The sequence below is a fragment of the Mustela erminea genome, chromosome 20 (genome assembly GCF_009829155.1).
Source record: "Mustela erminea isolate mMusErm1 chromosome 20, mMusErm1.Pri, whole genome shotgun sequence".
NCBI lineage: Eukaryota > Metazoa > Chordata > Mammalia > Carnivora > Mustelidae > Mustela > Mustela erminea.
In genome coordinates this window covers 32,189,883-32,212,488 of record NC_045633.1, presented here as the reverse complement: position 1 = coordinate 32,212,488, position 22,606 = coordinate 32,189,883, and the positions used below count along the sequence as shown (strand labels likewise).

General features: G+C 54.5%; 2 protein-coding genes across 6 annotated transcripts; both read left to right on the top strand.

Annotated features, from left to right (window-relative positions):
* Window positions 1-15,576: 15,576 nt before the first annotated feature.
* On the top strand, window positions 15,577-21,363 carry ACHE (acetylcholinesterase (Cartwright blood group)). 5 transcript variants are annotated; one of them, XM_032327228.1, is made up of 6 exons: window positions 15,577-15,691; window positions 16,804-17,032; window positions 17,332-18,412; window positions 18,784-19,268; window positions 19,969-20,138; window positions 20,253-21,014. In XM_032327228.1, the coding sequence occupies exons 3-6, from the start codon at window positions 17,354-17,356 to the stop codon at window positions 20,378-20,380; spliced, it is 1,842 nt and encodes a 613-aa protein (XP_032183119.1). In that variant the 5' UTR covers window positions 15,577-15,691; window positions 16,804-17,032; window positions 17,332-17,353; the 3' UTR covers window positions 20,381-21,014. The 5 variants fall into 5 exon arrangements, with proteins under 5 accessions (XP_032183119.1, XP_032183120.1, XP_032183117.1 ...); XM_032327229.1 differs by having other exon boundaries at window positions 17,329-18,412; XM_032327226.1 differs by lacking the exon at window positions 16,804-17,032.
* A 204-nt stretch (window positions 21,364-21,567) lies between these two features.
* Window positions 21,568-22,534, top strand: UFSP1 (UFM1 specific peptidase 1 (inactive)). The gene has a single exon (XM_032327235.1). It carries the CDS (start codon window positions 22,033-22,035, stop codon window positions 22,459-22,461), a length of 429 nt encoding a protein of 142 aa, XP_032183126.1. The 5' UTR covers window positions 21,568-22,032; the 3' UTR covers window positions 22,462-22,534.
* The last annotated feature ends 72 nt before the right edge of the window (window positions 22,535-22,606 follow it).

The following is a 22,606-nucleotide window of genomic DNA, read 5'->3' as shown; positions in this document are numbered from 1 at the left end:
ACCTTAGCACCTGGCGGCATTTCCAGGCACTTAGCAGAAGAGATAAGGCAGCAATGGAAAGAACTGTAATACTGGTGGGAGCTGGTAGAAAAGGATCTTCCACATCTTGAAATAGGGTAATATTGAGGATAACAATCCATTCACAGAAAAATATATACAGTTTGGGGCACCTGGATGGCTCAGAGGGTTGGGCCTCTGCCTTCGGCTTGGGTCATGATCCCAGGGTTGTGGGATCGAGCCCCACATCGGGCTCTCTGCTCAGTGGGGAGCCTGCTTCCCCCTCTCTCTCTGCCTGCCTCTCTGCCTACTTGTAATCTCTGTCAAATAAATAAATAAAATCTTAAAAAAAATACATATATATATATATATATATGTATATATATATATATATATATGCAGTTTGACTCCGAAAGGCTAATATAAACAATATTTTTATTAGGAGTTCATACAGGTATAGAAATGCTCTGAAGAATATAAAAGTAAGCATTAATAGGGGCGCCTGGGTGGTTCAGTCGGTTAAGCATCTGCCATCAGCTCAGGCCATGATCCCAGGGTCCTGGGATCGAGCCCCACATCAGGCTCCCTGGTCAGCGGGGAGTCTGCTTCTCCCTCTCCCACTCCCCCTGCTTGGCCTCTCCCTCTTGCTCTCTCTCTCTGTCAAATAAGTAAGTAGAAAATTTTTTAAAAAGTAACCATTAAGGGGTGCCTGGGTGGCTCAGTGGGTTAAGCCTCTGCCTTCGGCTCAGGTCATGGTCTCAGGGTCCTGGGATCGAGCCCCACATCAGGCTCTCTGCTCAGCGGGGAGCCTGCTTCCTCCTCTTTCTCTGTCTGCCTCTCTGCTTACTTGTGATCTCTGTCTGTCAAATAAATAAATAAGTCTTAAAAAAAAGTAACCATTAATATAAAATACAGGAAGTTATCATGGAGGGAAGAGGCATATACAATCAGTGAGAATCATGTAGGGAGTTCTTAAAGGATGTAATGTTCAATTTCCTGAGCTGGACAGTCGGTACATGTACTTTTACTTTCTTTTATTCTTTTATTACCATTCTTTATCATGTTCTTTTATTATTTTATTATTCTTTTATTCTTTTTTCTTTTATTCTTATATTATTCTTTCATTCTTATTCTTTTTTTTAAGATTTTATTTATTCATTTGACAGAGAGAGAGAGATCACAAGTAGGCAGGGAAGCAGGCAGAGAGAGAGAGGAAAGCAGGCTCCCCGCCGAGCAGAGAGCCCGATGCGGGGCTGGATCCCAGGACCCTGAGATCATGACCTGAGCTGAAGGCAGAGGCTTAACCCACTGAGCCACCCAGGCGGCCCTCATTCTTTTTCTTTTATTATTATTCTTTAATTGTGTGTGTGTGTGTGTGTGTGTGTGTGTGTGTGTGTGTGTGTGAGACACTTTCCTTATCCATTAATGGACACAGGTGGTTTCCATGTCTTGGTTACTGTAAATACTGCTGCAGGGAACATGGAGTACAGGTACCTTTTTTTTTTTTTAAGATTTTATTTATTTATTTGACAGACACAGAGCACAAGTAGTCAGAGAGGCAGGCAGAGAGAGAGGAAGGGAAGCAGGCTCCCCGCTAGGAAGGGAGCCCGATGTGGGGCTCTATCCTAGGACCCTGGGATCATGACCTGAGCAGAGGCTTTAACCCACTGAGCCACCCAGGCGCCCCAGAGTTAAGGTACATTTTCAAGTTGGTGTTTACTGCTTCCTCTGATAAATCCCCAGATTTATCAGATTGCTGGGATTGCTGGATCATTGGTCAGTTCTATTTTTAATTTTTTGAGGAACCTCCGTACTGTTTCCTTAGTGACTGTACCAATTTGCATTCCCACCAGCAGTGCACAAGGGTCCCTCTTTCTCCACCTCCTTGCCAACCCTTGCTACTTCTTGTCTTTTTGAGGACAGCCGTTCTAACAGGTGTGAGGTGAAATCTCCTTGTGGTTTTGTTTTGCATTTCCCTGATGATGAATGGCATTGAGCATCTTTTCATGTACTCGGCGGTCAACTGTATATCTGTAATGTGTTTATGATATAGGGATATGATGGGCAAATGTTTTTCAATATATTTTTTGAAACTTCTGTTTCCATGTGAAATTTATTCCACATGAAAATTTCCCATGAATCCCATGCGCTCTCTCTCTCTCTCTCTCTCTCTCTCCTTGTTTGTTTTATGCATGCAGAGTGAGTCCTAGAATAAAACCAAGTGATTTAGCCCACACTACTCAGCAAACTAAGATCACAAAGTGGCATTTCAGTTCTGTTTTTAACTTTCTTATTGGCAATTTTACTTGATCACCCTTGCCATAATCTAGTTTCTGTAAATTCATCACAGGCTGTATGATTTAAAGCAAACACTCGGCTTGAGAAAAGAAAGTACGGGGAGGGAGGGAGGGAGCTAGAGCCAGCTTATAATATGACTTAATAAGCTGCTGTTTCTTATCCTAAGGAGGACAAAGATCGTAATAAACTTAAGCATGGGATTTATCCCCTTAGGAGAAATGCTCACATTAAGTTAGAGAAATGGAAGTTATGATAGGATTAAAAAAAAAAAAACCTCAGGGCGCCTGGGTGGCTCAGTGGGTTAAGCCTCTGCCTTCAGCTCAGGTCATGATCTCAGGGTGCTGCTCTGCTCAGCAGGGAGTCTGCTCTCACCCCGCCTGCCTCTCTGCCTACTTATGATCTCTGTCTCGGTCAAATAAATAAATAAATAAATAAAATCTTTAAAAATATACATATATATTAAAAAAAATTCAAGGAGGGTTGCCTGGGTGGCGACCCTGGCGACCCTGGTGGGTTAAAGTCTCTGCCTTCGGCTCGGGTCATGATCCCAGGGTCCTGGGATCAAGCCCCGCATCGGGCTCTCTGCCTGCTTCCTCCTCTCTCTCTGCCTGCCTCTCTGCCTACTTGTGATCTCTGCCTGTCAAATAAATAAATAAAATCTTTAAAACAAAAAATTCAAGGAAAGCTTATGCAAACATTTCTCAGAGAATTGATTTCTAAAGATTGGACATAAGGAAGTCACACCAGGATTTTTCTGATGGCTCAACAAAGTGATATCAAACCCGGGAAACTGAAACTTACCATTCTCCGACATCATTTCTCTCTGATCCAGTTTTCTTTCTAGAGTCAGGTGTATCGGGAAGTTCTGTTAACACAAGCCTACCCACCATGGTCAGCCCAGGAACAGCTGTTGTTTTCTGTAAGTACAGAGGGTGCCATTAGTTCAACAGAATACTGCATTGTGAACACTCACCCAAACCATGACTGAAGCTCTGAACCAAGCTAATGGCACTGAACGCTTTGCCGAGGCCATAAACAGCCCCTCAGTTTTTACTCCCTATGAATTACAGTCTTGCTGCTTCCAAAGTCAGCTTGGGTTTAGTTTGGTCTGTTTTCTGGTTGGAAAAATTACTTCCGTAAAGCTCAGGTTTTCTCCTAGCATTGTTTGTTTAAGAAATTGATGGAGGCACCTGGCTGGCTCAGTCCCTAGAGGATGTAACTCTTGATCTTGGGGTTGCGGGTCCAATCCCCAACACTGGGTATAGAGACTACTTAAAAGTAAGATTTTTTAGGGGCGCCTGGGTGGCTCAGTGGGTAAAGCCGCTGCCTTCAGCTCAGGTCGTGATCTCAGGGTCCCGGGATAGAGTCCCGCATCAGGCTCTCTGCTCGGCAGGGAGCCTGCTTCCTCCTCTCTCTCTCTGCCTGCCTCTCTGCCTACTTGTGATCTCTCTCTGTCAAATAAATAAATAAATAATCTTTTTTAAAAAATAAGATTTTTTAAAGATTTTATGTATTTATTTAACAGAGAGAGAGCAAGCACAAGCAGAGAGAGTGGAAGAGGAAAAAACAGGCTCCCCAGTGAGCAGGCGGCCCGATGCAGGACTCGATCCCAGGACTCCAAGATCATGACGTGAGCCAAAGGAAGTTGCTTAACCAACTGAACCACCCAGGTGCCCCTTAAAAATTAAGATCTTAAAAAATAAAAGAAGGGGCACCTGGTGGCTCAGTGGGTTAAGACTCTGCCTTCGGCTTGGGTCATGGTCCCAGGATCCTGGGATCGAGCCTCATATCAGGCTCTCTGCTCCCCCAGGGAGCCTGCTTCCTCCTCTCTCTTTGCCTGCCTCTCTGCCTACTTGTGATCTCTGTCTGTCAAATAAATAAATAAAATCTTTTTTAAAAAATAAATAAATAAAACAAGAATAAATTAATGTACGATTCATCTTTTGGCTTTGGAGAACCTCAGTTCTTGCTGAGTTTGGTTTTCTTGGGGTTCTTTTCAACCCTGGTATCTAGATCAACCTCCAACTTGAACCATGTTGGTAAATACTTTTGACCCCCAGATCTCTGGAATGTTTTAAAAAGCCAAACTGGTTTTTCTGTGTTGGTCATCTTAAAAAGTATGCTTAGCAGGGTTGTTTTCTTTTTTAATTTAATTTTGTTTTTTCAGTGTTCCAAGATTTATTGTTCATGCACCACACCTAGTGCTCCATGCAATCCTTGCCCTCCACAATACCCACCACCGGACTCACCCATCCCCCCACACACCTCCTTCCAAAACCCTCAGTTTGTTTCTCAGAGTCCAGAGTCTCTATGGTTCATATCCCCCTCCTATTTCCCACAATTCACTTTTCCTTTCCTTCTCCTAATGTTGTCCATGTCATTCCTTATGCTCCACGAGTAAGTGAAACCATATGATAGTTGACTTTCTCTGGTTGACTTATTTCACTCAGCTACAATCTCCTCCAGTTCTGTCCATATTGATACAAAAGTTGGGTATTCATTCTTTCTGAAGGAGGCATAATATTCCATTGTATATATGGACCATATCTTCTTTATCCATTCATCCATTGAAGGGCATCTTGGTTCTTTCCACCGTTTGGCGACCGTGGCCATTGCTGCTATGAACATTGGGGTACAGATGGCCCTTCTTTTCACTGCATCTGTATCTTTGGGGTAAATATCCAATAGTGCAATTGCAGGGTCGTAGGGTAGCTCTATTTTTAACCTCTTTTTTTTTTAAGGCAGAATCAGACCTTTATTTTTTTTTAAAGATTTTATTTATTTATTTGACAGACAGAGAGAGAAATCGCAGTAGGCAGAGAGTCAGGCAGAGAGAGAGAGGAAGCAGGCTCTCCGCTGAGCAGAGAGCCCAATGTGGGACTCAATCCCAGGACCCTGAGATCATGACCTGAGCTGAAGGCAGAAGCTTAACCCACTGAGCCACCCAGGCGCCCTATTTTTAACTTCTTAAGGAATCTCCAAAGTGTTTTCCAAAGAGTCTCCAAAGTGTTTTTCCAAAGTGTCAAAGTGGTTGCACCAACTTGCATTCCCACCAACAGTGTAAGCAGTTTTATTTATTACAATAAAACTTAATTAAAATACTACTAAGTACTATTCTTAAACTGCAATCTTAAGTATCTATAGCATGTGGTCTTACTGAATTTGTTAAAGTGTGTATTTTATTTTAAAGTAAAATCTAAGATAAAATATATACTATACATATAGAGATTTAGAAAACTGAGTTTCTGGGGCACAATGTTGGGTCACTAACTGTTCTGGGTAACATTTACATAACATTTTTCTTTCCTAGAAACTGCTTTTACAACATAGTTCTACTTTTATGGTGTGAATGAATGCATATTTTTAAAAAATATTACCAGGCCCAGTACTATTCTTATACTTTATACTACAGGGAATTTAGCCCAATGGATTTTAAATAAAACATTGTTGACTGGACTATTATAGCAAATCCTTTTTTTCTCAAGCTCACATGGACCATTCACCAAGATAAACCACATGGTGAGCCATAAAACACATGTTAACAGATTTAAATAGAAATCGTAAATGTCTGCTCTCAGACCAAAATGCAATTAAACTGGAACTCAATAACAGAAAGATAACTGGGGAAAAAATCCCAACATATGTGAAGATTTAACCACATACTTCTAAACAACACACAGGTTAGGTAAGAAATCTCAAGAGAAATTTTAAAATATGCTCAACTAATGGAAATGAAAACACAGCTCATCAGAAGTTGTTGGATAGACAGAAGCAGTGCTTAGAGGGAAATATATAGCATCAAATCCATATCTAAGAAAATAAAGCTCCAAAATCAAAAAGTTCAGACATCTTACAACTTGAACATCTTGGGAATATGGCAGAGCAGACAACATTCTCTGATCTTAAGGCAATAAATCTGGAAATTAAATTAAAAACCCATTAAAGGGGCGCCTGGGTGGCTCAGTGGGTTAAGACTGAGCTTCGGCTCAGGTCATGATCTCAGGGTCTTGGGATCGAGTCCCGTATCGGGCTCTCTGCTCGGAGGGAGCCTGCTTCCTCCTCTCTCTCTGCCTGCCTCTCTGTCTACTTGTGATTTCTCTCTGTCAAATGGATAAATAAAATCTTAAAAAAAAAATTTAAAAACCCATTAAAAATAAATCTTATCACCTAGAATTTTAAAACACTTTCTTAAAAACTCTTTGGACAAAGTGGAGGTATAAACCCAAATTACAGAGCAACTAGAAAACAGAAATACTGAGTAGAATGCACAAAATTCTATGGGATACAGCTAAAGCAACAGTCAGAGGAAAATTCATAGCATGTAAGTAATTACATCAATAAATTAAAAATGAAATGAATTAAATATCCAACTCAGAAAAATGGAGATGCCCAAACTCACTCATAATAAGAGAAGTACAAATTAAACCTATACTGAAATACCATTCTTTGGGGAAAAAGAAGGAGAAAGAGGAAGAAGAGGGGAGAGAGAAAAAAACCTAACAGGCTGTGTTGGCAAGACTATAGGGAACTTGTAACTTTCTTTGCCGGAGCAACACAAATCTAGGAATTTATCCCAGGATCCACTCACAGCATTGCAGAAGGATTTATGTATAAAGTTTGGAATAGCGAGTGAACTGAAAGCAATTTAAATATCCCTTAGTGCAGGGCAAATTAAGCTGAGCAACGTCCATGCAATGTAAAGCGCCCAGCTTTTCATTAAAAAGGAGGGAAACAGGGGCACCTGGGTGGCTCCGTCGGTGTAGCCTCTGACTCTTGATTTCGGCTCAGGTCTTGACCTCCAGGTCATGAGATCAAGCTGGGCAAATGGCTCTACCCTCAGCTTGGGATTCTCTCCCTCTGCACCCCCGCCCCTGCCCTCTCTCTTTCTCTCTCTCTCTCTCAAACAAATAAATAAAATATATTTTTTTTAAGGTGGGAAACAGGGCACCTGAGTGGCTGAGTTGGTTGAGCATCTGCCTACCACTCGGGATCCTGGGATTGAGCCCCGCATCAGGTTCCCCACTCGGGGGAAGTCAGCTTCTCTCTCTCCCACTCCAGCCCCCACCCCTGCTCATAGTCTCTCTCCCTCTCACTCTCAAATAAATAGATGAAATCTTTTAATTTTTTTTTAAAAGGAGGAAAACAAGAAAGAATAAAGAAGTCTATGTAGCAATGTGGAACTATTCCTCCGTTACATTGTTTGGTTAAAAGAAAATGTCAAGGTACAGAAAGAGAAGATGCTACAATTTCTGTGAAAATTGGGGGGTAGGGGAGCAGAAGAATATCTATTGCCAGTAATCACAATGCACAGCCAATAGTTACTCCCGTCTCTAGGGATGAAAACTGGGTGTCTGGGGCAAGGGTAAGAAGGGGACTTTGTACTTTATGCCTTTTGAATTAACAGTTCAAATAAATAAAATTTAATTTCAAGAGAAATCCCCCAGCCAGGAAATAACTTCTCTCTCTTCTGAAATCCTTCAGCTCTTATTTCTGGACATGGCGTTGGCCAACACTGCAGGCATTGTGGGGGGTGCCCAGCAGGGGAAGGGAGCTACAGTATCACAGCTGAACTAAAGGGGGGGGGTCTTTTTTTTTTTAAGATATATTCATTTATTTGACAGAGAGAGAGAGAGATCACAAGTAGGCAGAGAGGCAGGCAGAGAGAGAGGGGGAAGCAGGCTCCCTGCTGAGCAGAGAGCACCATGTGGGGCTCGATCCCAGGACCCTGAGATCATAACCTTAGTTGAAGGCACCCAGGCGTCCCTAAAGGGGGGGGGGGTCTCGTCCTAAATCCAAAGAGCCCCAGATGCTTCAAGCTAATCCATCTCCCTGCCCATGGCCCAAACCCACCCTCCCACAGTCTCAGCCCCTCCCCTGGCCTGATAGAAGTTACACGTGCTGCCCTACCCCTGCTACTGGGACGGAGCCCTGCCTCTTGGCCCTGCCAGCCCCCCCCTTCCTCACAGAAAGCTAGATGCTCCCCACTTCCCCTGTGGCTTCTCCAGAGTATCCCCGCTCCCCACCAAGTACCGGCTGCCAGGGAGAGAAGAAGAGATACCCAGCAGCCCGTCTCACAATTGAAAGACGTGCCTATGTGGGGCACCTGGCTGGCTCAGTAGGTAAAGTCGGCGACTCCTAATCTCCGCATCGTGAGTTTGAGCACCATGCTGGGTATAGAGCTTATGTTAAAAAAAAAAGGAGGAAAAAAAAAAAGGTGCACCTGTGCCTGAGAACCAGGGGCTTCCTCCTCAGGCCAGGGCGGAAGAGGGCAGCTGGGTGAGGGAGATGACAAAGGACACATAAGGAAAGAGGGGAGAGTTGGGGAGATGGGGGCGTGGAAGGGGCTACAGTGTTGTCCCCTCATAGACAAACTCCTGCCACTTCGCTCCAACCCCAGGTTCCCTGTGGATTTCATGCTCCCCACCCCCACCAGCCCTCCAGCCTACAGAGAAGGACCTAGGGGATGGCGTGCCTTTCCCCCCTTCAGTCTCGATCATGAAAATCATGGAGCCCCAGGAAATGGAGTGGTCTGGGCGGAAGGAAGAGTTTCCAGAAGCGGCCCCTGACTGCCCCAGGCTGTGGACCCGGGACAGAACAGGGAGCCTCAGGAGGCACTAAGTTCCTCTGGCCATGGTGGAGCCTGGGCATTCCACACCCCTGGGCTCTGGCCTGGCTCGGGAGGGCCATATTTCGCCCGTCGGGAGAGGTCTCTGGCTATGGGAGTCAGGTGGAGGTGTGAGGTCCCAAACGGGGAGGAGGAAGGGCGCCTGGAGACCGCAGAGACGGTCACACATCCTTCTTTGCCCCCAGAGCTGGGTGTTCTGCACCTGCTCTCTTCATTCAAAATGCTGGGGCGATGCCCAGGGCCTCCGGACCAGACCCGGTTGAGGCCCGAGAGGATGGAGGGACAGAAAGGCGGTAGGGGAGACTGGGAGGCAGAGGCGAAGCTGTCCAGGAAGCACAGGACACCTGCCCCCACACATTCTCTTGTCTCGGAATCTAAGGGTTAATTTTCTGGAAGTCACAGAAAAAAAGGCGAGTGACTCCAAGGCATGGCAACGCGGTCACAGGTCAGAGTTCTCATCCAGGGCCGCCGCTTCGCAGCGGAGGAGGAAGTAAGCAAAAACGTAACTTTGCTGTGCGTCAGTTTCGTTTTCCCGACTGTTACATCACGAGGATGAGAAAACCGGGGCACCCACCCCACCACAAGGCTGGAGCCAGAATTCCGCGGGATGATACTTAGCAAAGCGTTCAGGCCAGCGACTGCTAAGCCACAAGCCGCCAGAAACGCTACTGTGGACCTGACACGGGGTCGCGGCTCCTTGCCAACAGCACTCTGGCGTCCCCAACGGTGTGGCTATTCACCTCGGGGCTCCCCCTGTCCACAAGACCGCTGGCCATACAGTCAACCTTGCAGCCAGCCTGCACGGTCCCCAGGCAAGGTGGGGGAATCCCAGACACGCCAGGCCCACCTCTGCCCCACGTGTGTGTCTGAGGCTTCCTGTCCCCGTAACCACAGCCAGGTTCATCCAAGGGCAACCTCCGCTTCGGGATGGCTCTCCCTGGCCGGCTGATACCTACGGGGCAGCCGGGAGCGGCTGGCAATGTTTTCAGGAGCTCCCTGGGTGTCAAACATAGAGAGTACCTAGTGCGACCTCACCAGCTGCTTCTGAGAAAGTCACCCAGCATGTGCCGCTAACATTTCAAACACAGCCAGCACCGGTGTTGGCTGATGCCTGTGCGGAAATAGGATTGGAACAGGCTTGTGGGTCAGCACACCAGAGACCCTGTCAGGGGGGGTGCTGAGTTCTCTTCCAGGATCCTGGGTTCCTTTGAGGTTCTGACATGTGGGCAGCTAAATGGTAAACACGGGACTGAAGGCGTCCCCGGTGAATTACAGCACACATCTCCCAACTTTTGGACCATTACAGCTCTTGGGCAGAGATCCACCCCAGAATCATGTAATTAATCAACCTGGGAGCACAAGGGTCTGACACCCCCACTCACCCTCTCCCCAGCCAGAGAGGGCATGAGGATAAGCCAAAGGATGTTGGACGAACTGCATGGGGGATACTGCAAACCAGTTCCGTATTTAACAGAATGGTGAAAAAATGAGCCTATGCAGGGACGCCTGGGTGGTTCAGTCGGTGAAGCGTCGGCCTTTGGCTCAGGTCATGATCCCAGGGTCCCGGGATCGAGTCCCACATCGGGCTCCCTGCTCAGCGAAGAGCCTTCTTCCCCCTCTGCCTTCAGCTCCCTCTGCTTGTGCGCTCTCGCTCTCTCTCGCTCTGTCTGACAAATAAATATAATAAAATCTTTCCCCCAAAATGAATCTATCCAGAAACAAGCTAAAAGTTGTGCGAAATGCTCAAAACTAGCAAAACAAAACAAAAAAAACAAAAACCAAGGTACAAATAGGATGGACGGGGGATTCCAAGAGCAGGAATCAGGCATAAGGAGGTAACTTGATCAAGTGTGAATTTTAGCCCAACCTGCAGAAGGGGTCAGAGGACGGGGAAGTGAGTGTCTTGCATGGCTCATGCTTCCAACTCATGCTTTCAACGACCCCACCAAATGGGGATAGGGACAGTGGCTTCGCCAGGTGCCCTCCAGCCTTAAGTGTGGGGCATCCCTTGAGGACATCTGGTGCCAATGTCCCTGCCTTGTTCTGCACGCGGGGAAGGTGGGAGGACCCAGGTCGGGGCGGTGAGCCTCCAGAGCCGGACCGTCCCCTCTTTGGGACCCCTATGCTGCCCTCGCCCCCACCCCAGCGTGCTCAGCGGTTCGCCGCCTTGGCCGCCCCTCCTCCAGCAGCTCGCGAGACGCTCAGCGCCACCCACGGCAGCAGCGCCAGCCGCAGAGCCGCGGCCCCGCCAGGCCTCTGCCCAGCGCCCTCCAGCGGATGGCCCGAGAAACTGCGTTCCCGTGGAGAAGCCGCTAGAGCAGGGGGGTCACAGGTCACAAAAACCTGCAGGGTGTGGTGGTGTTCATGAGAAAAAGCGCGCGGGGGGAGTCGTCCCGGAGTTGAGACGTTTTAGAAGCGTGTTTCAGTCCTTGCACTAACAGAGGCAAAGGAAGGCACCACGGGATTTGACAAAGGATGGCTGTCCCCCAGTAGCTGCTCCCTTTCCTCCCTATTAGAACAGCCAAATTTTAGGTGAGCACACAGTCTTCCAGAACAAAAACTACATCTCTGAACCTCGGGCATGGCCAGCTATGACCTCAGTATTAAATTCTGGCCAAAGCAATATAAACCAAAGTGCTATATGATTTCCAAGAAATGTCCTTAAAGGGAGAAGTGATTTTTGGGGGGGCGCCAGGGTGGCTCAGTGGGTTAAAGCCTCTGCCTTCGGCTCAGGTCATGATTCCAGGGTACTGGGATCGAGCCCCACTTTGGGCTTTCTGCTCTGCGGGAGCCTGCTTCTTCCTCTTTCTCTCTCTCTGCCTGCCTTTCTGCCTACTTGCGATCTCTGTCAAATAAATAAATAACATCTAAAAAAAATTGTTTAACCCTTAAAAATTTTAAAAAGAAAAGGGGGGGGGAGTGATCTTCATCAGTCCTTCCTCCTGCTGGCTGGCTGGAATGCAGATGTGATGACCGAAGCACAAGCAGCCATATTACCCCATGTGGTGGAAGCTACATGCTGAGGATGGTTAAGTAACAAAATTCTGTGCAAAGGAACCTGGTCCCTGACGTTAAGGGTGCTCTCTCCATCCTGTGTGGTCTACTCCTGGGTCTCTTTTATGTAAGTGAGAAATATATTTCCATTATATTTCATTCACACCACTATTGTTTGGTTTTCCATCTCACATAACTGAACTGAATCCTAACCAATAAACAGAGGAGATAAAAATCCTCTTTGTTGGCAGAAGTGGGGGCAAGGATGTGCTAGAAGTAGTGGTCCCTTGTATTAACAAAAGTTAGGGAGAAGCTCAAGGTAAAAAGAGGATTGTTACTGAAATTTCTAACCATTTCTAAGAACAGGCTCAAATCCTTGACTGTCTCCAGAGTGGGTCCCTGTTAGTTCTTCTATCTGCTGGCTGCCCACAGCAACTTCTTCTGATCCACACACTTTCAGGGGGTCAGTTTAGACTGAATGTGGGGATACCAAGTCCAGCATAGATCAGACTACCCTCTTGAGACTGCCCTAATGACTTGCTAAAACTGCAGAGTTCAAGGACTCCACCCAACACCGGCGGGATCAATCCCTCTAGTGGTCCTATGTGTTCTGACATACACTCAAGTCTGATCCACCATTTTACTCGTGGGGAAATTGAGGCCCAGGAAAGGAGTGGAACTCTCCAGAAATCTCCCTGACAGCAGAGCACTGGGCAAGAACCTAATAATCAGCACCACCAGTCCAAGGTTTACTCCAATGCCCTGCGAATCCTCCGTCCTGGTCCCTTGTTATTCAAAGATTGCCTGAGATCGGACACAATCCGCACGGTCTCCTCCATCTTCACAAACCTGGGACAAACAGCAGGCTGAGGGATATCCCTGTGGCCCCTGAGAACATCTTTCCAATCTGCTTGCACTGCAGAGCTCTGGCCGCACCTGCTAGGCAGGAACAGACCTTGCATACCCTGGGCCTCCATGCAGACTTGCAGATTCAGCTGACTGGCCATTCAGCTGACCCCTCCCTGAGCCAGGGCCTGGGGGAGCACCTCAGGGGCTCCCCAGGAGCAGAACACGCTCCTGGGATCCCAACCTCCCCTCTACCAGACCTGCCACATGCCCTCCCCTGTGCGCCATACCCTGGCCCTCTCCCTGTGCGCCATACCCTGCCCTCCCCATGCCTGGGGGATGGCAAGCATGGTGTTGACATAAATGGCTGCTTTTGTCACTTCGTGCCCCAGATTCTCAAGCATCCTCCGACACTGCTTTCCCCTCCTTCTCCTGCTGGCTGAACTTCCATAACCCACTCCTGTCCCTGGAAAGAATCAAGCTCTGACTGACTTCACAATACTGCTTTGCCCTTACCTCCCATGGATATCCCTCAGGTACTAACCCGAGGATGCCATGCCCAAGGAGGCAGGAACTGCCTTTGTCCTTGCTCTCAACTCCAGCCCCAGCAGACACATCGGCGCACCGTTTCCCTTTGACAAAATCTACTGACCCCCACCCAGCTGAATACAAGGTCTTTTCCCCTGGGAAATTACAGCCCATCCTGGGTGCCTTGTCCTTGACTCAAAGGCAGATCCAGTGTGAACTCAGCATTGGCCCCTCCAAGGAGGAGCTGGGCCAGCTCCCACAACATACCTTTCACCTTCTAAGCCACGTAAGGGATCACTGGTTGATAACTGTCTGGGCTATAAGCCGTCCCTGTCCTCCCTAGGAGCTCATGATTTAAAAAATCAGGTGAGACAACCGCGTGCTACAGCGCGTTTTGGAAAGTGACAAGGAGACAAACCCCCATCACGATCAGGGCCTTTTGCGGGCCCCAGATCCCTACTGCCTCAGGCCTGGAGAAAGCCTCTGGGGCTTCATCACAGTTTGTTTTCACCGTTCTCATAATTCATAATGACCACACTCCGAAACCTGCCCCAGGGCCTTCTCTCCCGCAGCAACAGCGACTGCCCATTTTTCTGTCCCCTACCCAAACCCACAGGCCGCATGCCTGCTCTTAAGGGAGTGGAACTGGGGACGTGATCTGATCAGTGGGGAGCTCTCAATCAGCGGGGCCAGGACGTTGAAAGGCGGATGCAAGGAACCTCGGTGTCCACGCGGGGCATTTGGAGAGCCTGAAGAGCGAAGGGAGGACAGCGGAAACGGTGGGAACGGAACAGACCGTGCCTGGTTCATCTCCGCACGCCCGGCTCTATCCCAGGCTCCGAGGCCCGAAGCGGCTCCCTTCAGCGCCACCTGGCGGCCGTCGCGCGCGAGCGGACCGCGGACCCAGCGCGGGTTCCCCGCCTGCGGGGGCCGGTTCCCGCGGGACGGACGGGCTTGGGGGAGGGGGCGCCCAGCTTGGAGAGCCGGGACCGCGCGGCCCGGGGCGGGGAACGTCTCTGGATTCGGGCGGACCCCACGACCCCCGCCAGGCCCTGAGAAGACCCGGAGACGCCGGCCCCTAGCTGCCGCAGACAGGCAGTCGCGGGCCGGAGCGCTGCGGGACGCTGGGCGCCCGAGTCAACGTGCGCGCACCCGCGTGCCACGCGCCGCATCCCGCACCAACGCGCGCGCGCACGCACGCCCCGACGCTTGCCCGCGCCGGCCGGTCTCCCACGCAGCGGGTGGTGGGCACCGGAGCCCAGTGCTGGGGAGTGGGAGGCCTTTCCGAGGGGCGCACTCCCGCGGACACACCGCTGCACGCTTTTTCCACCCTCACCTCGGGAGTGGGGACGCCGCCGCGGCCGCACTGTTCCCATGGGTGACCCCCTGGAGGGCGGGTCGTGGGGTCCGTGCGGCCCAGGCCCTTCCGAGCAGGCTGGGGGCTCCCGGGCCAGGCCGCTCCCACCTGCCGGCCGTGGCGGCCAATGAGAGCCTGGTCTGGTGATGTCATGCCCCGACCGGACCCTGGTGACGAAAGTCCCAGGTCACCCGTCAGGGAACCAGAGCAAACCCACCCGCGGGGGTTCCGGAAGTTTCCACTGCGGCAGCAGAGTGCGGCCTCGCCCCACAGCCTCGCGCGTGCCACTACGTTTTGCCTTCTGGGGTGTCCCCGAGTCACCTCTCCCTTGCCCCGGGGGTCTTCTTCCGTGGGGCCCCCCTTCATTTCCACTCGTGATCTCATGTTCTCATCTTCATTCCCACAGGTGTGCCCTCATCCCCCAGGAGTGTCCCACGTCACCTTTTCTCCGCCAGTACCACCCCGGACCCCTAAGGGGGGTCCTCAGCCACACTTTCACGTGCGGGTCCTCCCATGCCACCCCCGTTGTGTCGTGGCCAAGGATGTTCATTTATTCGACTCCCAGTCCCGACCGAGGCTGTCAGTGTGTCCGAGTGTGTGTCCGTCCGTCTGTGACTGTCGGTCACCGTTTGTCTGGAGCTGTCACTGGCTGCGACTGTCCGTCTACGTGTCTGTCTCCGCGGCTTCTGTCCGTCTGTCACTATGGGTGTCTGCTCCGCCGCTGCAGGTCTTTCCGTCGTGTCACTATGTGTCTGTCCGTCTGTCGGCGTCTGGCACTGGAGTCCGTCCGGGGCCCCCGGGGTCTCTGGGTCTCGCCTCCGAGGGAGGGAGAGGGAGGGGAGGTGGCAGCCCGGGAAGGCGGGGAGGGGCGGGGGCGGAGACAGTGGGCGGGGGCGGGGGCGGGCGGGGGCGCCGTGCGGCCCGGAGGGGGTGTGTGCGGGGGGCCGGAGGCGGCGGCTGTCAGAGTCGGCTCAGCCAGCGCCGGGGAACATCGGCCGCCTCCAGCTCCCGGCGCGGCCCGGCCCGGCCCGGCTCGGCCGCCTCAGGTGAGTCTCCCGCCCCGGCCGGGACTCTCCCCCGGCCCGCGGCCCATTCCGCGTCCGGGAAAATGTGCGCTCCCGGAGGGATCCAGGCCCCCCAAGCGGGACGCCCACCGCGCCCCCGGGCCTGCCCAGCGACGCCCCCCGCCGCCCCACACTCATCCTTAACTCTTCCCTCGCCGCCGCATACTTACGGTCGTCCGCGCGGGAGCCCGCACCCCGGAGGGCCGGCCGCCGCCTCTGCTCTCGAATTCCTGGGGGGACCCCCGAGCGCCCCTTCCCCCGCCCGCCCCCAAGTGTGGGGCCACTGGAAGACGCCCCCTCCTTGGGGCGGAACCCGAGCTGCGCATGTTGCTGGCGCCGGGCTGACTACCCCCCACACCCAGATCCCGCAACCCCAGCGCCCCTGCGCAGCGCTCAGCCGAAGCCCCCTCCGAGGCCCAGGCGTCCCCCTCCCACGGGGACTCCGTCTCTATTTGGGGAAAGGGGAGGCTCAGCGGAAGCCCCGAGTTATAATTAGCCCCACTCGGGTTTCCTAGTTAATCCCCAGCACCACCACCACCACCCCAGCCTCAGGGCGGCGGGGGTTGGCTGGGTGAGAGGTGACCGCCGCGAGAGGGGGGAGTTCCGACCCGGGGAATTTTGATCCCTTGGCTGGAGATGCCGGAACCAGAGCAGCTGCTGCCCCAAAATAGCGCCCTCGCCCCTGCAGCCGGGGATCTCCGGAGCTCCGAGAACACAGGCGTCCCGGTTCGCCCTTCAGACCCCTCCGCATTGCCCGCGAGCCTCCAGACCCCCGCCCCGAGTTCCCGGCTCTCGGACTCCCGGGGCGGGGAGCGCCGTTCTTTTCTCGGTCTCTACTGCCCCCCACTGGCGGCAGCGTGCCCCGTAGCATCGGATGGATGGGGGACTCCAGTCCTGGGGGACCGGGGCTGGCGACCCTGATCGCTGAGGCTAGGCGAGACGAGTGCGCAGCTGACCGGCACCCACGGGTACCAGCGCCCCGTGCCAGACAGTGGATGAGGAGGGGCAGGGCAGGGTGGGACAGGGTGTGGAGTAAGCAGGATTTGGGGTACCCTGAGACCTGTAGCTCCCACAGACTTGAATGCCCAACCCAGCCCCCAGGGCCCCCCTGCCCCCCCCCCCCCGACCCTGGCCAACTCAAGAGAGCCAGCGCCTTCACGCCACCACCACCACCACCACCACCGCAAGCCTCCCCATCAGCGCCTCCCGTCAGTGAGGGCCCCGCCCCTGTCTGGTGGCCTGTGTGTGGATTGCGGCCTCTGGTGCGGGTGCCTGCCCTGCTCCGGCTGGGCCCAACGCAGTCCACCCAGCTAGGGGAAGGAGGTGAGGGTGGTGGGCGCTCAGTGGGGCAAGAGAAGGGATAGCCTGGCAGGCCTCATCTCTGTTGCCTCCGTTGGTCTGTCTGGGTGTCGTGTGTATGCCCGATCTCTGTCCCCTCTTGCTTCTCTCTGTCTGCCTGTGTCCTTGTCTTGGCCTGACTCCCTCCTTCTGTTTCTCTCCAGTCTCCCAACCTGCCCCACCTCCTCTGCAGCTCCACGATAACCCCTGGGCAAGAGTGTTACCTAATCTCCTCCTCCTGGCAGCCTCAGACCTTCACCCTCTGCCTTTCTGTCTCCCAGCAGACGCCTGCCTGGCCTGGCAGCCATGAGGCCCCCCTGGTGTCCCCTGCACACGCCCTCCCTGGCTTCCCCAATCCTGCTCCTCCTCCTGTTCCTCCTGGGAGGAAGGGCAGAGGCTGAGGACCCGGAGCTGCTGGTGACTGTGCGTGGGGGCCGGCTGCGGGGCATCCGCCTAATGGCCCCTGGGGGCCCTGTCTCCGCTTTTCTGGGCATCCCCTTCGCAGAGCCACCTGTGGGCCCCCGTCGCTTTCTGCCACCGGAGCCCAAGCGGCCCTGGCCGGGGGTGCTGGACGCCACAGCCTTCCAAAGTGTCTGCTACCAATATGTGGACACCTTGTACCCCGGCTTCGAGGGCACCGAGATGTGGAACCCCAACCGTGAGCTGAGTGAGGACTGCCTCTACCTCAATGTGTGGACACCATACCCCCGGCCTGCGTCCCCCACCCCTGTCCTCGTCTGGATCTACGGGGGTGGCTTCTACAGCGGGGCCTCCTCCCTGGACGTGTATGACGGCCGCTTCCTGGCCCAGGCTGAGGGGACCGTGCTGGTGTCCATGAACTACCGGGTGGGAGCCTTTGGCTTCTTGGCCCTGCCAGGGAGCCGGGAGGCCCCAGGCAACGTGGGTCTACTGGATCAGAGGCTGGCATTGCAGTGGGTGCAAGAGAACGTGGCCGCCTTCGGGGGCGACCCAACGTCAGTGACTCTGTTTGGGGAAAGTGCCGGCGCCGCCTCGGTGGGCATGCACTTGCTGTCCCCTCCTAGCCGGGGCCTTTTCCACAGGGCTGTGCTGCAGAGCGGTGCGCCCAACGGCCCCTGGGCCACGGTGGGCGTGGGAGAGGCGCGCCGCAGGGCCACACTGCTGGCCCGCCTCGTAGGCTGTCCCCCAGGGGGTGCTGGTGGCAATGACACAGAGCTGGTTGCCTGCCTGAGGACAAGGCCCGCTCAGGACCTCGTAGACCACGAGTGGCACGTGCTGCCTCAGGAAAGTGTCTTCCGCTTCTCTTTCGTGCCTGTGGTGGATGGAAACTTCCTCAGTGACACACCCGAGGCCCTCATCAATGCTGGAGACTTCCACGGTCTGCAGGTGACTAGTGGCTGGAAGGGTTGGAGCTGGTTCCTCTAGGCCTGTCCTCCCACCCACCCCCAGCCCCCGGGCCCCTGGGGACCCAGGCATGAAGGCTCCTCAAGATCCAATTCCCAAAGGCCTGGGCTTCTGGCCCCATGGCCACCCCCCTCCTCCCTGAGAGCTCAGATCCTGGGGTGGTCAGTGGGGCAGAGAGAAAAGGAAACATGGGTATATTTTCTCTTTCTCTCTGTCCCTTCCCCAACTTCCTACTCTTTTCCTCCATGGTTCTGGGGTCTATAACTATTGATCTCTCTGGCTCTTTGTCCATCTGTTTCTGTCTGCCTGTCTGTCTGTGCCCCCCCCCCCATCCCTCCATCCTGTCCCTTCAGGTGCTGGTGGGTGTGGTGAAGGATGAGGGCTCCTATTTTCTGGTTTACGGGGCCCCAGGCTTCAGCAAAGACAACGAATCTCTCATCAGCCGGGCCCAGTTCCTGGCCGGGGTGCGGGTCGGGGTCCCCCAGGCGAGTGACCTAGCTGCCGAGGCTGTGGTCCTGCATTACACAGACTGGCTGCACCCTGAGGACCCAGCGCGCCTGAGAGAAGCCATGAGTGATGTCGTGGGAGACCATAACGTCGTGTGCCCCGTGGCCCAGCTGGCTGGGCGACTGGCTGCCCAGGGGGCTCGGGTCTATGCCTACATCTTTGAACACCGCGCCTCTACGCTCTCCTGGCCCCTTTGGATGGGGGTGCCCCATGGCTACGAGATCGAGTTCATCTTTGGACTCCCTCTGGAACCCTCGCTAAACTATACGGCCGAGGAGAGAACCTTTGCCCAGCGACTGATGAGATACTGGGCCAACTTCGCCCGCACAGGGTCAGCAGTACTGAGGGGAGGAGGGCCCCCAGGAGCCAGAGAAGCAAGAGAAGGGGACAGGGAGAGAGGCAGAGGCGGACAGACTGGGACAGACCGAAAGAGCAGGTCCAGTAGCGCCCAGGAGAGTGGGGAGGGAAGCGTGGAGAAGAGAGACAGGAAGACAAAGAAGTTACCGTAGGACTTAGGAGCTAGAACTATAGACCGCTGGGTTCAGGTGGGCCAGCGATACATTCACATGGATGTGTAGTAGCATTTGACTGCCCATGTATATGTAGTCACACACCGGTTTACCTGTCCGAAGAAGGGGACCACAACTCCGACATCACATGGGTGTTGTCAAAAGCAAAAACAAGATGTTTGTAGAGCTAGGGCTGAGCCGGCTTACACAGTAAGGGCTCATAAATCCTAGCGATGTTTTAAATGGGAGAAACAAAGACAAAGATGGGGCAGTAAAGCTGAGGGAAAGGCAGAAAGAGGGAGGGCAGGAGGAAAGGGATGGCTCTAGCTGATGGGGGATCCGGGAGACCAGAGAGAAGGGTTAAAGAGGTGGTGGGAAGGAGGGGATGTGTTCTCCAGGGAGCCAAAGAGGGCTCGGGTCAGGGGGCAGCCTGCCTCCTCCTGCTCTCCATCGCCAGTCCACAGTCCCTAGGGCGGGCGGGGCAGGCTTGCCTGAGGCTGAGCCTTCCCTTTCCTTCCGAAGGGACCCCAATGACCCCCGGGACCCCAAAGTCCCGCAGTGGCCACCGTACACGGCGGGAGCGCAGCAGTACGTGAGCCTGAACCTGCGGCCGCTGGAGGTGCGCCGGGGGCTGCGCGCCCAGGCCTGCGCCTTCTGGAACCGCTTCCTCCCCAAGTTGCTCAGCGCCACCGGTATGCAGGGGCCAGCGGACAGGGGCTGGGCGGAGGAGGGCAGAAAAGGGGCGCGAAAAGAGAGAGGGGAGTGGGAGCCGGCCGGGTGTAACCCCTCTCTTCTCCCCCCACCAGCCTCGAAGGCTCCCAGCACCTGCTCAGGCCCCGCCCATGGGGAGGCTGCCCCGAGGCCCAGGCCCGGCCTTCCCCTGCCCCTCCTTCTCCTCCTCTTCCTCCACCTCTCCCGGCTCCTGCGGTTGTGACCACGGCCACTTACCCACCCCCCGCCCCGGCCTCAGGGGGCCCCTCCTCTAATGAGTGGTCGGACAGTGGGGAAGGGCCCCACTCAGGGATCTCCGACCCAGTGCACCCTCCCTCCTCAAACCGACACTCAGACCGGCCAGGGCTGGGATGGGGTGGTGACCTATGACCCGTCTCAGGGACCCACACGCCTTTGTTGTCTAAATGGAAATGAAAACGCCAATTTTCTTTTTTTACAAAATAATTTGGAGCCGAAGCCTGGTGTCGGGGGCAGAGGGAGGGCCGGGCGCTAGACAGCACCCCCTAGTGGGGCTATAACAGTCAACCATTTCTGTCTCTTCTCTTTTCCCCACCAACCTACGGATCCTCCCTCTTCTGATCCTTTCTGTCCCACTGTCTTCCGGTCATTTTCTCCTCCCCCACCCCTTCCTTCCCGCCATCCTGCTCTGGCCCCTCCTCCACTCCCATCCGTCCTCTGGTCTTCTGTCTTTCGCATATTCTCCTGATCCTATTTCCACTGTCCTGCGTGCCCCCCTGCATTCTCCTTGTATTCTGCACTCACGCCCCCCCCCACCATGTACGTTCCCTGACCTTCCCCTTGTCCTCCTCCTCCAACCCACTTGCCGGGCGCCCTGGCCGCAGACACACTGGACGAGGCGGAGCGCCAGTGGAAGGCCGAGTTCCACCGCTGGAGCTCCTACATGGTGCACTGGAAGAACCAGTTTGACCATTACAGCAAGCAGGATCGCTGCTCAGACCTGTGACCCAGACGGGACCCCCACGTCTCCCCGCCCTGCTCGCCCCGCCCGGCCCACTAGCTGTATATACTTATTTAAGGGCTGGGATATAATACGGAGGAGCCCTAGACCCTGCCCCCCTCCCCGAGTATCCCCGGAGGCTCCCCGTCCTCTGCATGTCTCGGGCCGAGCCCCTCCCCCGCGGTGCCTTCGCCCCTCTGGGCTGCCAATAAACTGTTACAGCCACAGCAGTGTGCGCGACTAGGGAGCGGGGAGCGGGCCTCAAACACCGGGGCTGAGTAGACAGAGCGGAGCGGGTGTGACAGGCACCCCAACTTGCAGACCTCAGTAGCGGGGCGGAGCGTGCCGGCTCCCACCACGCTACCCGGCCGCGCCCGCCGCCCCGCGCCCCGCCTCAGGAGGCGGGGCTCGCGCCTGCGCAGTAGCGACGGCTGCGCGGCGGTGCATTGTGGGAGCCCTGCGGGTGGCGCTTTCCCCGCAGCTGCCGCTCGGGACTCTGCGCTGCGGGAGACCGGCGAGAACGTCCCCGAGAGCCCGCGCGCCGGTCCTGCCGGCGGCTAGCTCAAGACCCAGGTCTGAGAGGAAGCGCTGGAGCCGGAGTTCCGTCCGCGCCATCAGGACGCGTCTGCCCGACCTCGGCCCCCGCCGCCCGCCGCCCGCCGCCCGCCCTGGAGCCGCTGAAGGACGTCCACCTGGGCCTGGCCCCGCCCACCCGCGGCCCCGCTCGCCTGGCCCTGCTCTCGGGCCACTACCTTTACTATCACTACGGCTGCGATGGCCTGGACGACCGGGGCTGGGGCTGCGGCTACCGCACTCTGCAGACGCTGTGCTCGTGGCCAGAGGGCCGGCCCGCGGGCGTGCCCGGACTGACCGCCGTGCAGGCGGCTCTGGAGGACATGGGTGACAAGCCCCCCGGGTTCCGGGGCTCCCGGAGCTGGATTGGTTGTGTAGAAGCCAGCCTCTGCCTCGACCACTTCGGAGGGCCCCAGGGACGCCTGTGTCACGTACCCCGTGGAGCAGGGCTTCAGGGGGAACTAGAGAGGCTTTACTCCCACTTCGCTGGGGGCGGGGGGCCTGTAATGGTTGGGGGGGATGCAGATGCCCGGTCCAAGGCCTTACTGGGAGTCTGCCTGGGTCCAGGCACAGAAGCCTATGTTCTGGTATTGGACCCTCACTTCTGGGGTGCTCCGAAAAATCCCAGTGAACTACAAGCAGCTGGGTGGGTAGGATGGAAAGAGGTAGGCACAGCCTTTGACAGCAACTCCTTCTACAACCTGTGTTTGACCAGCTGCAACTCCCAGAAGCAGCAGCACACCCTGGACTGAGGCTCAGGTCCCAGAATGGAGACTATCTCTGGACCCAAACATACCTAAATAAACCCTTTACTCCAAGGCAAAAGCTGCCTGGGTCTTTGGAGTCACTAAAATGGTGCAGCTCAGCTAATTATGGCCCCAGCCAATCTTTGGGAGA